Source organism: Mirounga leonina, unplaced genomic scaffold (genome assembly GCF_011800145.1).
Source record: "Mirounga leonina isolate KUSES-001 unplaced genomic scaffold, KU_Mleo_1.0 Mir_150, whole genome shotgun sequence".
Taxonomy (NCBI): domain Eukaryota; kingdom Metazoa; phylum Chordata; class Mammalia; order Carnivora; family Phocidae; genus Mirounga; species Mirounga leonina.
This window is the reverse complement of record NW_023270374.1, coordinates 19,642,692-19,663,316: the sequence shown is the minus strand read 5'-3', so window position 1 is coordinate 19,663,316 and position 20,625 is coordinate 19,642,692. Positions and strand designations below refer to the sequence as shown.

The window sequence follows — 20,625 nt, the reverse complement described above, 5'->3', positions numbered from 1 at the left end:
GGCCCCACATTCTTGTGCTTCAGTTTCCCTCCTCACCATCGGGCCTGACCCAGGTAAGAGGCCCGCCCACAAGGGACATTTTGCAGCACGTGAAGCTTTGTAAATGTCAGATTTATTGAAGTATAATTTACACACAATAAAGTACAATTGGATGAGTTTGACAAGTGCATACAGTCTTGGAACCATCACCAGTCTCTATTAATGTTACATCATTCCCAAAACTTCCATCAGGCCCCTTTGCAGCCAATATCCTTCCCGACCCCCAGGCACACAGAAGGTAATGAACCTACTGGGTACAGGGAGTTCTACCGTCCAGTAACTTTAGAACTCAGTCCAGATACTACAAAAAGAAACCAGTCATTTAAACCACCAAGCACAAAACACACCGGGATAAAGAACTTTAATGAAGCAATTCTCAATATGTACTATGCCAGCTTGTGGCTTTGTGGCACAATTAGTAGGAACATTTAAACAGTCCGTTTCACAACCGCTAGGATTAAGTCCCCAAAAAAGGCTACTTATATTAGAAAAATTATTTTTGCACATACTGCTTGGGCCCTATCACAGATGTACTAAATCTTGCAAGATTCTTTTAAAAGGCTCCCTAGGCCAAAGAAACACTGCCCTATAGCAATGCTAGTCTTCTAAAGTCCACACAGCTTTGGGTACATAAAGCTTCTGAAAAAAGTGTTAGTTTTTGCTAACAAAATTGACAAAATAACAATATGTATAGGACTTGGTCTACCCTCCTGTTCATTTCTTGAACTCAAGTTAGAAGAATACCAAAATAACTTTGACAAATGAATCCCCAAAAATATCTTGTCACCTACTGTATTTGGAATACTTTTTATTGCTGTATCTAATGTATTTTTATCAGGCTGCTCTAGACTGGAAAAATAAGCACATTTACATGAAATGGTAGCTTGAACTGAATTCCCTAGGATACTTGCAATAGTCATGGTCCAAATGAAGGCACTGTCTTGTGATGATGTTTGAAATTCAAATAACTTTTATTTAAATTGAAAAAAATTCTTAAAACTGTATTTAAGAGTCAAACCCCTTTTGTTATGAAAATCACAAGTATTTTTGGGTAAGGCAGAAATATTCCTAGGTTAACAAGACCAGATTTGACTTTGGACTTTATTCTTTAAACAAATTGTAAAGAATGAAGGAAAAAATAGGTTATTTACAGAAGATATCTACATATGTATTCAGAGGTACAAATTTGGTGACAGACTCAAGTACATGCTGGCATCTCAGAAGCAGTTCTTAAAGAGCTTAACTTTCTTTTCTTGGATTTTAAGAATACCTAAGATCCTTCTTCATCCTCGATCTTGGGAGCCAAGTAGTACTTTAAATGTCCCATGTCAGCAATTTTATACTCTACAACTGAAAGAAGACAGGAACATAATTAATTATTGAGAAGTCCACTATACCATCTACAAAACAAGATTCAACAAACCAATTATCTTACCAAGGGGTACATCTGCAGACATACTGAGTGTTACTGTAGGAGAGAGCGGAGTGGCTTTTGTAAAGAAGTTCAGGTATCTCAGTGCAAAAGTTAGCTGAACTGGCTCATTCATCTCTATGGTAACCTGAGACAAAACAAAAGATTAATCATATTGAAAAACATCAAGAAAGTTGCAACCCATTAGTTTAGAATATATTTAAAGATTTATTTATTAGAGAGAGCGCATGGGTGCACGCAAGACGGGGAGGGGGGCAGGTAGAGGGAGAGAATCTTCAAGCAGACTCCAGGCTGTGTGTGGAGCCCAAGCAGGGTTCGTTCCATGAGATGACCTTAGCCAAAACCAAGAGTCAGACGCTTAACTGACTAAGCCACCCAGGCACCCCTAGAATATACGTTTAAAAACAAAACCAAAAAACCCTTTATTGCTTACTTTGGAGAGTGATATGAAACTAACTTTGAGGACTGGTAAATCAAAAGAATCAAGTATTTAGGAAGGGAAAAATGAAACAAGATGAAACCAGAGAGGAGGACAAACCTAAGAGACTCAATCTCAGGAAACAAACTGAGGGTTGCTGGAGTGGAGGGGGGGGTGGGAGGGATGGGGTGGCTGGGTGATGGACACTGGGGAGGGTATGTGCTATGGTGGGCACTGTGAATTGTGTAAGACTGATGAATCACAGACCTGTACCCCTGAAACAAATAATACATTACGTTAATTAAAAATAAATTAAAAAAAGAATCAAGTATTTAGTCTGCCTTTCCCATATGAACTGTAGCTCAGGTACAAATTGTAAGAGAAAGCTTCTCTCTCTTTTTTTTTTTTTAAAGATTTATTTATTTATTTGAGACAGAGAGAATGAGAGAGACAGAGAGCACATGAGAGGGGGGAGGGCCAGAGGGAGAAGCAGACTCCCCGCCGAGCAGGGAGCCCGATGCGGGACTCGATCCCGGGACTCCAGGATCATGACCTGAGCCGAAGGCAGTCGTTTAACCAACTGAGCCACCCAGGCGCCCGAGAAAGCTTCTCTTTATGGGAATGTTCCTAATAAATAAATCAGATAATAAATGAAGGAATGAAATGTATTAATACATTACAACCCTAATGACCTAATGATTCTAAATGATTATTATGGCTGCTAAGAAAATATACGACACTTCATACCTACTAGAGGTACACATACCACCATCTGTAAAGTATTTTTGCTCTCTCATTCCCAAAACAAAGGAAACACTGAGTATCATCAAGCCTCTTAGAGCTGTAGCTACCAGTTTATAGGAAATACAGGTTAGAGGAGCGTATTTATTGACATAAGGAATACAATGGGCAAAATCCAGACTTCGGTAAAACTCAATGACAAAGGATTTGCTTCAACAAATTGTAATGGAGGGGGTAAAAAAGAAATTGAATGGAGAACCAATAGATTAAAAGAATTTGAGGGCCTATCATCGAACTACAATGTACAGATCTTATTAATCTTAATTCAAACAACTTTGAAATAACCAAGGAAATAGGAAAACACTGAAATATTCTTGATACCAAATAATGTCATAAAATGCTCATACTTCAGGGGCACCTGGGTGGCTCAGTCGGTTAAGCGGCTGCCTTCGGCTCGGGTCATGATCCCAGGGTCCTGGGATCGAGCCCCACGTCGGGCTCCCTGCTCAGTGGAGAGTCTGCTTCTCCCTCTCTCTCTGCCTACTTGTGCTCTCTCTGTCAAATAAATAAATAAATAAATAACCCATGCTTAAAAAAAAAAAATGCTCATACTTCAGATATAAAAATATTTATAGAAGAACTAATTTGAGGGGCACCTGGGTGGCTCAGTCGTTAAGCGTCTGCCTTCGGCTCAGGTCATGATCCCAGGGTCCTGGAATTGAGCCCCACATTGGGTTCCCTGCTCAGCAGGAAGCCTGCTTCTCCCTCTCCCACTCCCCCTGCTTGTGTTCCCTCTCTCCTATGTCTCTCTCCGTCAAATAAATAAATAAAATCTTTAAAAAAAACCAAAAGAGAACGAACTCGAGATTAAAACAAAAATCCAGAATGGCAGCGGAGTTACAATATAATTTAGGAGACCAATAATTCAGAATTAGCCCCTGGACTTTTGCTACTAATATTTTTAAGTCTTCATTTAAACTAAGGATTGACTACTCACGCAAGGGACTAGAATATCTGATATTTATTATAAACTTAAAATGTCAGACACTATGTTAAGCACTTTGTTACCATATTTAATCTTAATAATCCTATGAGGTTAGAACCTTCAACTGTCCTTAATTTACAGAGTTAACTGATGTTTATTTAAAGGCTAGCAAGGCTTTTTTTTTTTTTTAATATAATTACAAAATATTAGTTTATAAATATTATTTAAAAACACTTGATTATATAGGAAAACCTTAATTTAAGGATATTTAGTAATTAGAGTGTTCTTTATTTTGTCCCTAAATAGGGGTTCTCTGGGCCCCCTACTGGGCCTACTGTATAGAAAGTTAATATAAAGATTACATAAGAGCTCCTAAAGTAAATTTTTACTCCAACTAGATCCTTCTGTTGAGTTGCAATTACCTTGCTATAGACTGAAGTCTGTGTTCCTGCAAAGTTCATGTTAAAACCAAATCCCTGTGTGATGGTACTTGGAGGTAGGGCCTTTAGGAGGTGCTTGGTGCTAGTACCCTTCTAAAACAGACCCCAGAGAGCTCCTTTGAGCCTTCTATCAGGTGAGAAGCCCACTGTCTGTGAACCAGGAAGCAGGTCCTCACCAGACATCGAATCTGCCAGCTTCCTGGCCTCCAGAACTGTGAGAAATAAATTACAGTTGTTTATAAGTCATTGTCCATGGTACTTTGCTATAGCAGCCTGAATAGACTAAGGCACAACCTAATGTTAAGAAGGGTTACAATGCTCTTCAAAGTATTTTCTGTTTACTTAAGAAACTACTTACAGCTTCCTCCTCCTTATCGACATTACTTGTTTGTGACAACTTAATATTTCCATTTCCTAGTTCTCCACTTGCAGAAAATTTCACTCCATCTTTTGCACAGGAAATTACAACAGCATCTCCAATATGACTGAGATCTCGGCATATACGTGCAAATTCGCCAGAAGGCATCTTTACTACACAGCTATACTCTTGTTCCTATTTAAAAAATAAAATAAAGTTCAGTTGCTGGAAATTAAAGATTTGGCATTCTCATTTTCTGAAGACTCCGCATCTAGACAAGAATTCAGAATTTAAGATTTCCTGATTACTTTGAAATATCACTCATTGTGTAATTTCCTAACATACTCTAACACTCAAAAAAATAAATGTAGATATAAAACAAGTATGTCATAAGAATAATCATACTAAGAAAACTAAAATTAAGAGTTTAAACCTTTAATGATAAACGCACTATTCAGGGAAAAGAGCCTCCCCCTAATCACCTTCTGGGCTAAATCAAGAGGACATTCATGGCATACAAACGATGATGGCTGTTCAAGGAGGCCCAACTGCTTACCAAAACAAAACAAGAAAATAAGATACTAAGGATTTTAAACATCTCAACATCTCTTCTCTCCTTTTATGTTGATAAACTTAACCTTAATGAATTTCTGCTAACACAGCTTTAAAGTCTACTCTTAAAAAAGGGGGGGGGGGGGGATGGAGGTTAACGCAAATACACATTTAGCGCAATGAATTCAACCAATGATTCATTTTAGAGTACTGCAGTTTAATGAAATTATAAATGTCAGTATAAATACTAAAACCCCACTTTGGAGCATGTTATCAGCAGATATATAGAAGTTCTGTTTGAAACTGGGCTTTAAATGGTATTATTAACATTATCTTATGTAACTATCATGACTTGTGTACAGTACAGTCAGAAACTGATACTCACTGGAATTCCAAGTTGTTCAACATCTAAATCCATTAACTTCATTTCATAGTCGGAAACCTTTTCTTGATCTACCAAAAGAAAGCAGATTGAAGAAAAGCATTTAAGTTTATAACTATGATGTTAAGTTCTACGATCATCACAAACATTTTCTTAAATTTCTCACAACTTTGAGAAATGCACTGCATTTAAATTTCCTCCAGTATAACTTAGTAGAAGGGTAGGACTTACTTGGAGCTTCAAATACTAGTGCCAGGGTGTCCGCATTATCTTCGGCCCTTAGTGTAATGATGTCTTCATTGCCAGCACATTTTAGTATTTTGGACATGCTAGAGCACAGAAGACACAGGATTTAAAATCAACACAATGTTCTCAAGATCGATTTCTGACGCAATTAAAACAAGGAGTTGCCATTTTTACCAGGGTCGTCTGAGGAATTGGGTGAGTTAGGTAAACTGATCCGGCCATTTTGTAATGCAATTTTGCAGTATTTATATTTTAACAAGCACACACCCTACCACGAGCAATTTCACTTCTGGATATCAACAGAAGACTATGAATTGCAAATCCCTTTGATGGATGAAGCAAAGTATTCGGTCGCGACGATCATGAAAGATGATCTAGGATACTCATTAAAACACACTGCACCTAGTCGGGGTAAGTATTTCTCATAAGCCTTAAGATTTAAACATGTTTATGTACTAGACAAGTAGTAATAAAAAGTTGAAAGCCACTGCCCGGGAGAAATTTTAAGTCCAGGAACTCAGGGTGCTCACTGCAACTTTATAATAATAAAAGACCAGAACCAACCGATTGTCCCTAGGTAGGCTGACAGAACTAAGGCACATCATAAAGCAGTTAAAGTCAATCAAGCCAAAGGTTTCTCATTCAAGGTCGCCAGCACTTAATGGCCAAAGAGCTGTGCAAGGCTTTTCCTGGCATTGCGAAGAAGCCCGTCATTTTCCCGCCACCACCCGCTTTGTGACTTTGGCGCGGAAAAAGCCGGTTCGCGCGGCTGCCAGCGCGGGCTTTCCGAACCGCGCGCTCCGCTAGATCCCGCCCCTCGGCGTCGCAGGCCAATGAGATAGCGCAGGTCGCCCATGCCAGCCAATGAAGGCCTAGCTAGCAGGCGCTCCCGCCAAGAGCAGGAGGTGGGGGTGCACGAGAGCCCGGCTCTCCGCTACCCCGGGGCTCACCTGGTGAGGTTCACACCCATGGCCAAGTTGCGGTCGCAGCGGTACGTGTCGAAGCCCTCGGAACGCAGGGTGAGCTGCACCAGGGAGACGTGGGAGGAGTCCATGCTCTGCAGGTTTACGCCACTCGAGCTTATGTCCCAGCAGGCCTCGTTGATGAGATCCTTAAGCGCCTCCAGCACCTTCTTCAGGATGGAGCCCTGGACCAGGCGCGCCTCGAACATGGTGGCAGAATCACAACGACGCAGCTACAGGCGGAGATAAGGAGGAAGTTGTAGCCGGCTTGGGCGTCAGACGACAAGAGCGAGCGAAAGTCTGAGAGGCAGAAGATCACACCCAACCAGCAGAGCCTGCAACCGTTTAATAGCGCCGCGTCTGGGAGCGCGCGCTCTCCGCCTCTGCGCCGCGTGTGGATACGTCACCACGCTGCCCCGCCCATTGCCTGGCGGAGAGACTCTAGGGCCAATAGTGTCCCTGATCTGCATGTAGCCCGTCCTCCCAGAACATCCATTGGAGGGTTGGATGCAGGGGCGGGGCCTCCGCCTCCTGTAGGACTGCCTTCTTTTCCCTGTTCTGAGAACCCGGACGCTAAACAAGTCTAGACTTGTGAAGGCCAGACCCGGGTTGGGGTTCTTAGAGTTACAGTTTTGTGCTGCCTCCTCCACCTCCCGCTTCAGGGATAGAAAGATTTTAGCCAGTGAAACGCAAATCCAACCTACCGGGAGGAAAACGCCTTGCAGCCTGAGTATAGCTGCTTTAAATATGCATTTTATTTTTGCTATTATAGAAGTGATGTGCTCCTAAAAGTCAAAAGGTAAAGAGGTGTACAGTTATGATTACAAAATTATCTGCCCCCTCCCCGCCCACACGCACACCAAGCTCGTGTTGTTTACTGTATACAACTTTCTAAGCTTTCTATTCTCTATACAATTTTTTTTTTTAAGATTTTATTTATTTATTTGACAAAGAGAGCGCGAGAGCGAGACAGAGAGCAAACACAAGCAGGGGGAACGGCAGGCAGGGGAGAAGCAGGCTCCCTGTTGAGCAAGGAGCCCGAAGCCGGACTCGATTCCAGGAGCCCGGGATCATGTGCAGGCGCCCCTATACAAATACATTTTTAAAAAACAAAATGGGTTCATACCAGAAACACTTCTGTGATGTATTTAATAAGATACGTTTAATTTTCTGTCACATACCACCTCTATATAAGCACCTCTTAAAACAATGGCATAGTATCCATGCATGTAACCAAATTTACCAATTTCTTGTAATTACAAACACTTTTGGGCACTTAGTTGATTTTTGTGAGATCGACTCCTTGAAGTAGCATACGCATTAAAGTTTTGATAAATGTTACTAAATTGGCCGCTGAAAGATTGCAATTTACCTAAGACTGTGGACGTGCTCATTTCCCCATATTTTCCTAACTATAGATATTACCAATCTTGTTTTAAAATCAATGCTTATTCGGGGCGCCTGGGTGGCTCAGTCCTTAAGCGTCTGCCTTCGGCTCAGGTCATGATCCCAAGGTCTTAGGATCGAGCCCCAAATCGGACTCCCTGCTCAGCAGGAAGCCTGCTTCTCCCTCTCCCACTCCCGCTGCTTGTGTTCCCTCTCTCGTTGTGTCTCTCTCTGTCAAATAAATAAATAAAATCTTAAAAAATAAAATAAAATCAATGCTTATTCGTGTGAAAATTTCAATTTGCATATTAAAATATTTACAGGGGGCACCTGGGTGGCTCAGTAGGTTAAGTGTCTGCCTTGGGCTCAGGGTCCTGGGATGGAGCTGCACAGGCCGGCTCCGCTCAGCGGGGAGTCTGCTTCTGCCTCTTCTTTTCCCTCTGCTCCTCCCCCTGCTCATGCTCTCTCTCGCGCTCTCAAATAAATAAGTAAAATCTTTAAAAAAAATTGTTACAGGTTGGGAAACTTTCATATATATATTTTTAAGAGCGATCATTGAGGGGCGCCTGGGTGGCTCAGTCGTTAAGAGTGATCATTGTATGTTTATCTTTTCTATTAAACTCTTTCCTATTGATTACAAGGAACACTTTATATATTAATCATTTCTCTATTACATATATTTTCCCTCCCCCCATTTTGTTATTTTTCTTTTGCTTTGGTTATAGCATTTCCCTTTAGTTGTATTTGCTATCTTATCTTGGTCTGTAGAATTAGTTTTTCTACTATGTATCTTGATGTGGATTTAGTTTTATTTATGCTGTCTAGAGAGTTTAGTGTCCCCAAGTCAGAAGATTTATATATTACATCAAGTCTAGAATATTCTCATTATTGTTTCAAATATTGCCTTTCCCTAATCTATTCTTTCTCTCTGGCAATTCTAACGGATGAATCTGTTTCACTGAAAGCAAGATAACTTTAAGTTAAGATGCACCATTGTTTTCATGTAGCACAAGAAAAAAAATAAAATGTCAAACCGTCACACATTGCTTTATCATTTAGAATCTCTATTTTGTAATTACTGAAAGAACTTTTAGATTATTTAAAATATTTGTATTGTATATTACTCTTTAGCATACATAAAAATATAATCAAAGTGAATTAAGGCATTCTTTCCTTTTTTTTTTTTTTTAAAGATTTTATTTATTTATTTGACAGAGAGAGACATGGCGAGAGAGGGAACACAAGCAGGGGGAGTAGGAGAGGGAGAAGCAGGCTTCCCCGCGGTGCAGGGAGCCCGATGTGGGGCTCGATCTCAGGACCCTGGGATCACGACCTGAGCTGAAGGAAGACGCTTAACGACTGAGCCACCCAGGCGCCCCAAGGCATTCTTAATATTTCTCCACATTCAGTTTTTCACAGTTGCTGATACTGCTGTGTTTCCATATGCTAGCATACTCTTATCACAGGTGTTGATGCAGCTTTCTCAAGAGTGCTACACTCTTGTCTCTGGAATCTTTTCCAAGTCTGTGCCATCCACTTGTAAATTAAAAAAAAATTTTTTTAAGTCTTTAAAGTCAATTTAAACAAAAACACACAAGAAAGCAGTTCACTTATTTCTCCCACTCCCACCCCCTACCTCTGTTAACCACCAATCTGTTCTCTATCTGTAAGCTCAGTTTTTTATTTTTGTTTTTGTTTTAGGTTCCACATAGAGATTTCTTTTAGGTTCCACATAGGTATTTGTCTTTCGCTGTCTGATTTATTTACTTAGCATAATGCCCTCAAGATCCAACCATATTGTTGCAAATGGCAAGGTTCATCCTTTTTTGTGGGTGAATAATATTCTGGTGTGTGTGTGTGTGTGTGTGTGTATCACGATTTCTGTATCCATTAATTCATCAATGGATACTTAGGTTGTCTATACCTTGGCTAGTGTAAATAATGCTGCAGTGAACATGCAGATATATATATCTCTTCAAGTTAGTGTTTTCATTTTCTTTGGATTAATATCCAGAAGTAGAATTGCTGGATTACATGGTAGTTCTATTTTTAATATTTTGAGGAACTTCCATACTATTTTCCATTGTGGTTGTACCCATTTACATTCCCACCAGCAGTGCACAAGGGTTCCCTTTATTCATCTCCTTGCCAACATTTATTTCTTTTCTTTTCTTTTCTTTTTTTTTTGATAATAGATGTGAGGTGATATTTCATTGTGGTTTTGATTTGCATCTCCCTGATGCTTATTGATGTTGAGCATCTTTTTATATGCCTGTTGGCCATCCGCATGTCTTCTTTGGAAAAATGTCTATTCAGGCTTTTTGCCCAATTTTTGAATTGGATTGTTTGGTTTTTGTTATTGTGTAAGATTAGCCCCTTATCCTTAACATGATTTGCAATTATTTCCTCCCACTCAGTAGGTTGCCTTTTCATTCTGTTGATGATTTCCCATTGGTAAATTTTGATATGGGCACCTTCTTGCTTTATGTATGATCAACTATCCTTTGCATACATTTTAATATCAAAACATAGTAGTTTTATCCATTTGTGAGTATTTTGCTTTCTTAGTTGTCTCAGAGTCTTCATTCCTTTGCAAAATGTGGGACTGGCTCACTCCAGGGAGGACCGTTTGCTTCACTAATAACAAATGTATGCTTGGCTACTCTGTTTCTTTACTTTTTGCTTACATAATAACCTTTTGGTTTAATGCCAGATAAAGTGTAATCAATTTGAAGACATTTTAAATGGCAATTAAACTCCACCCAGGTGACACCCACATTACACACAATCAGTTGAAATGAGGGCATATGAATGGCAATGACCTGTGGTCAGAGAAAGCCTTCCAAGGTAGAATTTTATCAGAAAAGCTAGCTGTTTGGAGAACGGAAGAAAGAGTATTCTAGCCTGAAAGAATAGTATGTTGAAAAAGGACAGCATATATAGAAGATGTTCAGGTAGTAGTTTGTTTTACAATTCAAAGATTTTTTTAGGGTAATTTCCCCCAGTTTTATTGAGATATAATTGACATATAATAGAACTAAAAATTGATATGTCTGGGACACATTGATAAAAGGAGAGACTGGTGCAAGGTGAGGTTGCATAGGAAGCAGGAGTGGGAGCTCATAGGACTTCGCAAGTGCAAGGGAAAATTATCAGATCTTTGACATGATCTAATTTGTATTTTAAGAGGATCATTTTAACATCTGGTAAAGGTGCTATTCCAATCAGTGAGAGAAACAATGTATTAAGTAAACTATCAAACTTGATTAAATGTCTAGGAAATAATAAAGCTATAGACTCTTCCTAATAACTGTTCACCAAAATAAATTCCATAGATTAAATAATTAAAATTGAAATAAATAAATTCAAAATTCAAATCAATACTGGCTCAGGGCATGGGACTCTTGACCTCGGGGTTGATCCCCATGTTGGGTGTAGAGATTATTTAAAAATAAAATCTTTAAAATTTTTTTCAAGTAAATATAAACCCAATAAGATGTATAAAAGTCTTCTGGTAAATATTTATGAGATCTTGCTATGAGCTTTAAACATAAAAGGAAAATCCCATAAAACTAAGGAATGACTACGTAAGTTTTAAAACTTCAGTATGGCTAATGTTTCCAGGACAGAGAATCCAATTCAAACTGATCAAGAGAAAAGGGGACTTTATGCCTCCAAACAAAAGCCAGAAGTAGCTAGCTTGCAGGGTCCATGGCTCCATCTTAGTAAGTATATGAACAAAATGGTTAGCCACATTAATAGACAAAAAAGTAAATTAAAGGGTGACAGAATTTTAATCTACCAAATTAGTGAAAATTATGTCACCATTCCTTGTTAGGAAGAAATCAAGGAAGTGGGCACTTTCATACATTTAAGATTAGAGTATAAATTGTATAATTTTTCTGGTGGGAATTTGGTAATGTGTATGAAAGCTTTCAAATTTTATTTATTCTTTGAGACCCAAAATCAATCTCTAGGATTTTTTCCTAAAGAAGTAATCAGAGGGGCGCCTGGGTGGCTCAGTCGTTAAGCATCTGTCTTTGGCTCAGGTCATGATCCCAGGGTCCTGGGCTCGAGCCCCGCATCGGGCTCCCTGCTCAGCGGGCAGCCTGCTTCTCCCTCTCCCACTCCCCCTGCTTGTGTTCCCTCTCTCCCTATGTCTCTTTCTCTGTCAAATAAATAAATAAAATCTTAAAAAAAAAAGTAATCAGAGGTACTTACCAAGATGAAGCATGTTTAAGAGTATTTCTTATAGAGGGGCATCTGGGTAGCTCAGTTGGTTAAGCATCCAACTTTTGATCTCAGCTCAGGTCTTGATCTCTGGGTTGTGAGTTCAAGCCCCATACTGGATTCCACACCAAGCCTGGAGCCTACTCACGTTAAAAAAATAAATAAATAAATAAAACAATTTATAGAATTATTAAAATTTCCTCTAAAGTTGGAAATAACCTTGAGTTCTAAGAAAATACCATTAGGTAAATTATGATAAATTGTAAGATGGCATACCAAACAGCCTTTCAAATACCATTCTTAAAGAACATTTAATGATAAAAAGAAAAGTCAGGTTATGAAATGGTGTAAATAGTAGCATTCCAGTTTTCTAAAATTGTTATATCTAAGTGTAAGTGCATGGAAAATAGAATGAAAATGCAATAATGTAAATAGTAACAGTAATTACCCGAGGCTGATATTACCACTAATAATTTTCATGTTTGCTATTATACTTTTCTGCATTTTCCACACTTTCTAGATATAATTGTTGATCAGAAAATATTAATGAATGTTGGGAGAGAAAAATGCTGTAAACTCTTACATAATTTCTGGCAACTTTACTCTTTTATATAATTTCTGGCAACTTTCTTTATAAGGTGATATCATGTATTAGAGTGATTCTCAAGTCTAGCTGCCCCTTAGAAACACCTGGGGAGGGACACTGGGTGGCTGAGTCAGTTAAGCTTCTGCCTTTGGCTCAGGTCATGATCTTAGGGTCCTAGGATCCAGTCCTGCATCCAGCTACCGGCTCAGCGGGGAGTCTGCTTCTCCCTCTCCCTCTGCCTCCTTCACCCCCCTGCACCGCTCATGCTCTCTCCCTCTAATAAATAGAATTTTTAAAAAGAAAAAAAAAAGACCTGGGGAGCTTAACAACAACAAAAAAGCCTATTCCTCTAGGCTCCATCTCCAGAGTTTCTTATTTAGTTGGTCTAGGGTAGGCCCTCCATTAGTATCTTTTAGAAGCTCCCCAGGTAATTCTAATAAATAATCAGGACTGAGTAGTACTGTTTCATCATGTGTGATCAATAGATGACTATTTGCTTAAAGCCACCTGCGCCTCCAAGTAAACTATTGGTTTGAAAAAATGTGACCTACAATTTCGCCAACAGGAGACCGACATTATAATTTAGATGGACTGTCTAATGATTGAGGAGGTCTGTAAGTTTGTGGGAGGGCAGAATTTGCAATTTTTGAAGCTTTAAGAAGTTTGACAAATCTGTAGAGTGCACTCCCAATTCCATTTTGCATGTCGCCTCATTAAGCTGAGTTTAGCTATCTGAGAACACTTGTCAAAGTAAGAACTAAAAAGGCAATACGAGGGCGCCTGGGTAGCTCAGTCGTTAAGCGTCTGCCTTTGGCTCAGGTCATGATCCCAGGGTCCTGGGATCGAGTCCAACATCGGGCTCCCTGCTCGGCAGGAAGCCTGCTTCTCCCTCTCCCACTCCCCCTGCTTGTGTTCCTGCTCTCGCGCTCTCTCTCTCTGTCAAATAAATAAATAAAATCTTTAAAAATAAATAAGGCGATATGAAGGGCAAGATAAAAAGCAGATAAAGTCTGTTTATGTTTATTGACAATTTAAAAAAATATTTTATTTATTTGAGGAGAGAGAGTGAGTGTGAGCGAGAGTACAAGACGGGGGAGGGGAGTGAGGGGGGAAGCAGGCTTCCCGCTGAGCAGGGACCTGACAAAGGGCTCAATCCCAGGACAGTGGGATCATGACCAGAGCCGAAGGTAGATGCAGGCCGACGCTTAACCGACTGAGTCACCCAGGTGCCCCTGTTAATTAACAATTTTTAAAAGAAGTTGCTATTTATTTTTTTAAAGATTTTTATTTATTTATTTCACACAGAGAGAGCAAGAGAGAGAGAGCACAAACAGGGGGAGCGGCAGGCCCCGTGTCAGGCTCCCTGCTCAGTGAGGAGCCTGCCGCTCCCCTTGCTTCTGCCTGTTTTTTTTTTCTCTCTCTCAAATAAGTAAAATCTTAAAAAAAAATCAAAATTTTTCTTTGGGCTGGAGATAGGGGGAGATTTTTACTTTTAATTTCTTTCTACAGTTTAGAGAGAGAGAGACCCTAAAGCTTGCTAAAAGGCCTATTAGTATGACTTTCAGGGGTCTGAATACCTGCTCCCTGTTCTCTCCAGCGCTAACTTCAGAAATGTACTTGGTTTAAGCTCATCCTGGGAAGACTGAGAGGAATGGCTGAGAAGTTTGTTCAGGCCAAACTGTAGGGGCTTATCTACCCTAGTAATCATACTGTGCATTCTGAAACTTTGATTTATATGCACTGCTCTACCAGCTTCCTTATATTAGGCTGGATTTGAAAGGCAACAGCTGAGCTGGAGGGACTGATGTTATCTTTCACAATTAACGTACCCTAAGGGTGAGGATATGGATACATCTCTATCTACCTCTATCAAGGATGACCTTGTGGCTTTTTCTGTGTTGACATCCTTCCTACATCTTTGAGATAATAAACCTTGCTTAATTTACTCGAGGTGTCTGATCTTCAGATGAAGAAGTAACCACTGACATTGGTCAAAATGGTGGTCAGTGCTCAACAGATTAAAAGAGCTTTAAAATTACCATTACTGTGCTATTTACTTCTATAAGTAACATCGAAACAAATGACAAAATACAAAAGCAAATCTTTCTATACATAAATTATGGCCTGAAAGGAGTGGTCTGTTTCTCCTCCCACAAAAAACCCATCAAGTCTTTGTGCAATGCGTTGGTAGCACAGCCGGTGTTCAGTATTCCTCCACACCTAGTTTACCGTCACTGTGAAGCACTGTTGCAGAAGCTTGGGAATATACTCATAGAAATCAAGAAAATAGAATGCCTTTCTCAGAGTTCTCACTACTTTACCCAAGGTCAAAATTGCTAACACGAAATTGCAACTCCTACATGTGCAAGTTTCCTTGTTAAATTACCGTATGCTTAGGGGAAGGGACCTCATATCATACTTGTTTTACATCACTCACAAAGCAGAGAATAGGGACCGGTGAAGGCAATGTCTGAACAACACAGGTATTAACAATGAATTTAGGAAGGCAGGTAGTACGTACAATGGTTATCGTAGGCTTTGGTAACAGATCTTGTGTTCTAATTCATAGTGGGCACTTTGTAGTTAATGAGACCTTGGTTGAATAATTTTCCTTTAGGATAATTTTTTTTTTAAAGATTTTATTTGAGAGCAAGAGAGAGTATGAGCGGGGGGGAGGGGCAGAGGGAGAGAGAAGAGCCGACTCCCCACCGAGCAGGGAGCCCAACGGGGGCTCGATCCTAGGATCCTGGAATCCTGCCCTGAGCCGAAGACAGTCGCTTAACCGACTCAGCCATCCAGGTGCCCCTCCTTTAGGAGAATCTTTAAATCCATTCAAGTACTAGGATATGTCAGGTACACAGTGAACATCCACTATGAACGAAGCAGGCAGCATTCCTGTCCAAGAGAAGGTCTTTCAACAGTCCGGAAGACAGAAAAGAAATTTGAAAAACCGTGGAAGATCTTATCTGTAAAATAAAAATCGTATCTACTTCCCGGCAGAATAAATGAGATAAAGCGATTATTTAGTTCAGTGGCTAGCATAATTAATGAGTAAGTACTTGGCAAAGCAAAGCAAAGCAAAGCCGACTAATGTTTGGGTTTCACTTCCTTATCACGTGAGTCTCTCCTCTTACACGGCGGCGCCCCGCCTGAGCGGCTCTCAGGACCCACCACAGGGCCTGTGGCTGGCTCATCTTGAGTCTCCTGCCAAAGAAGGCTTTGCGGGGTCCCGATGTCTCCACACCAGGAAGGCCTCGGGGAGGTGGGAGACTGGAAGGGGACCCCAATCAACCCTGCGAGACAAGTGGCCCCGGCAACCTCCCGCGCGCTCCTTCCTGCGCACGGGAGATGCCACCCCCAACCAGACTCCAGAGCAGACACTTGTTAGGCCCTGAAGTGGAAAACCCTGGGGGATTTTTCCACTTCAGGGCCTAACAAGTGTCTGCTCTGTATGCGTGAGGGGCAAGCCCTGGCTATGGAGGACGCGAAGCCGAGAGTACCAAGCTTCCTCCAGGTTAGACCTTGGAGGACACCGCCTCTCGTCCCCAGCTACTTACTTTACTTCTGGGATCCCGGGCGCCAGCGCCAGCCGTCCGCTGTCAAGCCGGAGCTCCCATTGGCTAGTCTCCTTCGGAAACACACGCCTTTTCCCGCCTCCTCACGCAGCTAGTCCAATGCACGCTTCTCCGTTCCGCTCCGCCCCGCCCCCACAACCCCTCCTCCCTGATGGATTTTCACCATTGGTGGATCTCTGCGGTCGTGATGGCGGCGGTGCGCGTGCGCGCTTGCTCCGGGGCCCTCCTCCCTAGCGGAGCGAGCGGGGCCGGGGCTGGAACAGGCCGATCGTGCTCCGCCCGGGTGAAAGGGCGGCGGCGGCGCTGGGCGGGGCCGAGTTCCACGGCCCGCGGCCGGGCTGTGGTGGGTCCTGAGAGCCGCTCAGGCGGGGCGGGGCCGGCCGAGCGGAGTCCGCGCCTACCCGCGCTGAGCTGCCCGCTCCGGCGGCTGCGCTGCTCGCCTGCCGCGACGTCGCGCCGGGGTCTCCAAGCATGACCGAGCTGAGGCAGAGGGCGGTCCGGGAGCCGGACGCGCCGCCCGAGGACAAGGTAGCGGCGGCGTCGGGGTTGGCGCGGCCGGGCAGCGGCGCCCCCCGGAGGTTCGCGGGGCCGCGCGCAGGGGTGTCGTCTCGCTCTCTGACCCTTTGTCGCCGCCGACAGCGGCCCCGGGCAGCGCCGAGGGTCTTTGGGTGGGGGCCTCGGCGGAGCGCGCACGAGGGGGCGGTAGGTCGGAACCCCGGCTCTGGGGTCTGGTTGGGGGTGGCATCTCCCGTGCGCAGGAAGGAGCGCGCGGGAGGTTGCCGGGGCCACTTGTCTCGCAGGGTTGATTGGGGTCCCCTTCCAGTCTCCCAGCTCCCCGAGGCCTTCCTGGTGTGGAGACATCGGGACCCCGCAAAGCCTTCTTTGGCAGGAGACTCATCTGAGCCAGTCTGAAGCTCTCTGCTCCCTCTTAAAATATTATTTGGGCGAGGAGGCGGCTATCAAGACAAGGCCATGGGATTTGCCTCTTAGGAGACTTCAGTTCTTTCTTGAAAGTGAAATCTATTGGTTTTAAATTAAGCAGAGAGGTCTCTTGACTCACGTCGTCAGCAGGTTTTGGAAGGTGTACTCCCAGTATAGGTTTCCTGCTTCAAGTGTGGGCACTGATGGGGTAGAGCAGGAAGGTAAAAAAAAAAAGAGGCCATCTTGGCGGGGACGCAGCTGGTTGGGGGGTGAGGGATGAGGGGGGTAGACACCTTTCATCGAAGTGAAAGATTCGTGTAGGGGAGTTGAGGAAGGTGGAGAGCGGTTGGTTCGGTGGACGTTGAATGACAGCGTAAGGGTTGGGGCTTGGCGGTAATATTTCGAGCTTCAGGAGCAGTGTGTTTGGTGAATGGATCTGGCAGTGGTGTGTAGAATGGACCGAGGGAGCCTGGGTCAGAATGGAAGACGCTGGTTAACTTGGGGGTTGCCAACGGGTGACCTGCACATGTTTTCTTTGGTCACATGCTATTTTAAAAACCAGAACGTTTCTCCTAACAGTCTGAATTTCAGGCCTATGTGGATAATTGGAAGATCTGCCATCATAGCCCCACCTGATTAACATGGGGCTGGAGCTGAGGACTGTTGCCACCAGTTCCTGTTGTCCTACCCCAGGCCTACAGCACCCACTTATGTATGTCGCTTGCAGGTTTTGACAACTGGAGGAAAGGAACGTCAGGGAAACACCAGGAAGGAAGAAAGCACAAAATCTGGGGACAGGGTGTCGACAGAGCAGTTATACTAGAACACATGTTAGGGGTGAAAGATAATAGGGTGTTAAACAAGTTTTTTGTTACTGCTGTTGACACTGGATCATTCAAGGAGAACTCTTCATATTAATTTTTAGAATAAATTTTGGAGAAAATTCAGGGTTCCAGTGCAAGCTTAGGAGTCACTTGCGGAGAAACGGTACTTTGAAATCTCTTATCTTCCCATTAAATATCCTGGTTGGGCCTGAAAGAACTCTGCCCTACCCTGCATATACTAGTTGGTGAATATTTAGATGTATAGAGGTTGTGTAGCCCTGTTTAAGATTTAATGTTAAGGGACTTTGTGGCCTAAAAGATGTGAAGAGAGGGAGACAAAAGAAGGCACGATAACCAGTGGGCTGTATTTTTTGAAAAGCTATTTGTAATGGTTAGACATACTTACTGGTGAAAACAAAAACACACACTCCATGGGATTGTGAGGTGAAAGTTTTTACCCTCCCCACTCAATTCCTTGGATCCATCTCCCAGAGAAAAAGTGCCAGTTGAGTCTTAATTACTTTCTCATTCCCGTGTTTTAGGTAGGGAGAACATGAGGAGCTGTCCAGCTAAAGGTACCTTAAATTTTTACAACTGCACTTGAACCACTTATACAATGACAGAATGCCTGGGGTTGTGAGCTCCACTAAGTGCCTGTTCCCTGAAACACAGCAGCTACTGCATTCGGTTAAAAACCTGATTCATGTAGTCCATTAACCCAGAACAAGGCACTCAACTCCTCCCCTGCCCCATCACTCAGTATTTCTGAACTACCATGTATGGTATTTTTAATAATAAAGATACATTTTAAGAACTGTGAAATGCTTTATGTGCCTTTGATGAATGTATAGAATCTTTAAAAATATTTACTCTATTTCATAGTTTGAAAAACCTATTTTCATGATTCTGGCTTTGCTGATATTCTTCTGTTAAAGCTTAAGAAAATTAGAATAAAATAGGGGTTCCTGGGTGGCTCAGTGGTTAAGCATCTGCCTTCAGCTCAGGTCACGATCCCAAGGTCCTGGGATCGAGTCCCACATCAGGCTCCTTGCTCAGTGTGGAGCCTGTTTCTCCCTCTCCCTCTCCCTGCCACTCCCCCTGCTTGTGCTCTCCCTCTTGTTATCTCTCTCTCTCTCTCTCTCTGTCAAATAAATAAAATCTTAAAAAAAAAAAAGAAAATTAGAATAAAACAAGGCTCTCTCTTTAAAGAAATGAATTGTGAAATGAGAACTTTCTTATTTCATAGTAGAAGAATTCAGAAAATAATATCAGGTCAGTTCATTAAAAGAAGTGGAACACATTTGAAAGATTCTTTAAAATGTTCCATTTGCTTAATGGTTGTGGCAAAATTATTTTGTAAGTAAGTAATCATTAGTTTCAAAATAATCTGGAGAATGTGTTTATTAGAAGTCAGAAGGTATTTTGTTATATTTAGCATCCTAGAATGGAATTTTCAAAGCCAATTGCTAATAAAGGAAATGTTTTCCACTGGGAACCGTGCTTATAATTTTAAAGTCCCAAAGCACAGTATTGTTGCCAAATTTAAGAAACTTGGAATTTAAGCTTTGAGAATGATCCTCTTTCTGCCCAACCATGTTTTTCCAATGAAGGTTAGGAAAGAAAAAGTTGAAACATGGGCCAAAAGATTGTCATCTTAAAATTTATGTTGGGTTTGGCATTTCAGGAGACTTTGTTTTGGAGGTTAGAGTGAAGGCTCTGCTGTATTTAGGTGCTGGAGTGTTACTTAAATTAGAGCTTTACTTGTTTCAAGGCTTCCTTTGTAGATGGATGAAGCCAGCATGGGAAGGAAATAGTGACACCATTTAGAAAGAAGAGTTTAAAGTTTAACTGAAGACAGTCGTTAGGAGCAAGGACTGTGCCACTTACCAGCTGTGTAACTTTGAGCAAGGCACTTGTAAAAGCCTCTGTTTGTCCATCCCTAAAATGGAGGTGATAAAGTAGCATGTGCTTCAGAGGATATTCCTTTGGATTAAATGAATATGCATGTTACATAGGTAGGGCAGGAATTGTCACATTGTGATAATATATGAGCTAAGGTTGTTTCTGGCTGAAATACAGTTTTATAGAAAAAAATAATAGTCACCTTCCACTCTTGTAAGATGATTAAATCATCAAGTTATGAGTGCTTGGAGTAGTTTTTCCCTATTCATCACTTTTTTTTTTTTTTAAGATTTTTTTTTAAAATTTATTTGAGAGAGAGAGTGAGAGAGAGAGAGAGCACAAGAGGGGGGAGTGGGAGAGGGAGAAGCAGACTCCCTGCCAAGCAGGGAGCCGGATGCGGGACTCGATCCAGGGACTCCAGGATCATGACCTGAGCCGAAGGCAGTCGCTTAACCAACTGAGCCACCCAGGCGCCCCCTATTCATCACTTTTTAAGGAAAGTGTTACAGACAGGGCTTGGCCTTCTGTGACCGATTTTTTTTTTTTTAATTTAAAAAAATTTCTTGATGTTTATTTATTTATTTGACAGAGAGAGATACAGCGAGAAAGGGAACACAAGCAGGGGGAGTGGGAGAGGGAGAAGCAG

General features: G+C 42.0%; 2 protein-coding genes across 3 annotated transcripts in view; one reads left to right on the top strand and one right to left on the bottom strand.

Moving 5' to 3' along the window:
• Positions 1–94: 94 nt before the first annotated feature.
• On the bottom strand, positions 95–16,411 carry PCNA (proliferating cell nuclear antigen). Of its 2 annotated transcripts, XM_035005886.1 has the most exons (8): positions 16,315–16,411; positions 12,163–12,311; positions 6,544–6,788; positions 5,579–5,676; positions 5,351–5,418; positions 4,414–4,608; positions 1,475–1,598; positions 95–1,389 (listed from the first exon to the last, which is right to left on the bottom strand). In XM_035005886.1, the coding sequence occupies exons 3-8, from the start codon at positions 6,762–6,764 to the stop codon at positions 1,310–1,312; spliced, it is 786 nt and encodes a 261-aa protein (XP_034861777.1). In that variant the 5' UTR covers positions 6,765–6,788; positions 12,163–12,311; positions 16,315–16,411; the 3' UTR covers positions 95–1,309. The 2 variants fall into 2 exon arrangements, with proteins under 2 accessions (XP_034861777.1, XP_034861776.1); XM_035005885.1 differs by lacking the exons at positions 12,163–12,311; positions 16,315–16,411 and having other exon boundaries at positions 6,544–6,943.
• Positions 16,412–16,604: 193 nt separating this feature from the next.
• Positions 16,605–20,625, top strand: part of CDS2 (CDP-diacylglycerol synthase 2) — a 61,355-nt gene continuing 57,334 nt past the window's right edge. The window contains exon 1 of the mRNA XM_035005884.1: positions 16,605–16,860. Within this exon, the coding sequence (XP_034861775.1) occupies positions 16,804–16,860 (57 nt within the window). The 5' untranslated portion in view covers positions 16,605–16,803. The remainder of the gene's footprint in view (positions 16,861–20,625) is intronic.

Excerpts from the sequence above, each read along its gene's own strand:
- PCNA (XM_035005886.1), bottom strand. The coding sequence starts at position 6,764 with ATGTTCGAGGCGCGCCTGGTCCAGGGCTCCATCCTGAAGAAGGTGCTG. Across the intron at positions 1,599-4,413 it reads TCGATAAGGAGGAGGAAGCT|GTTACCATAGAGATGAATGA; the intron begins GTAAGTAGTTTC and ends GTTTTGTCTCAG. Across the intron at positions 1,390-1,474 it reads GTCTGCAGATGTACCCCTTG|TTGTAGAGTATAAAATTGCT; the intron begins GTAAGATAATTG and ends GTCTTCTTTCAG.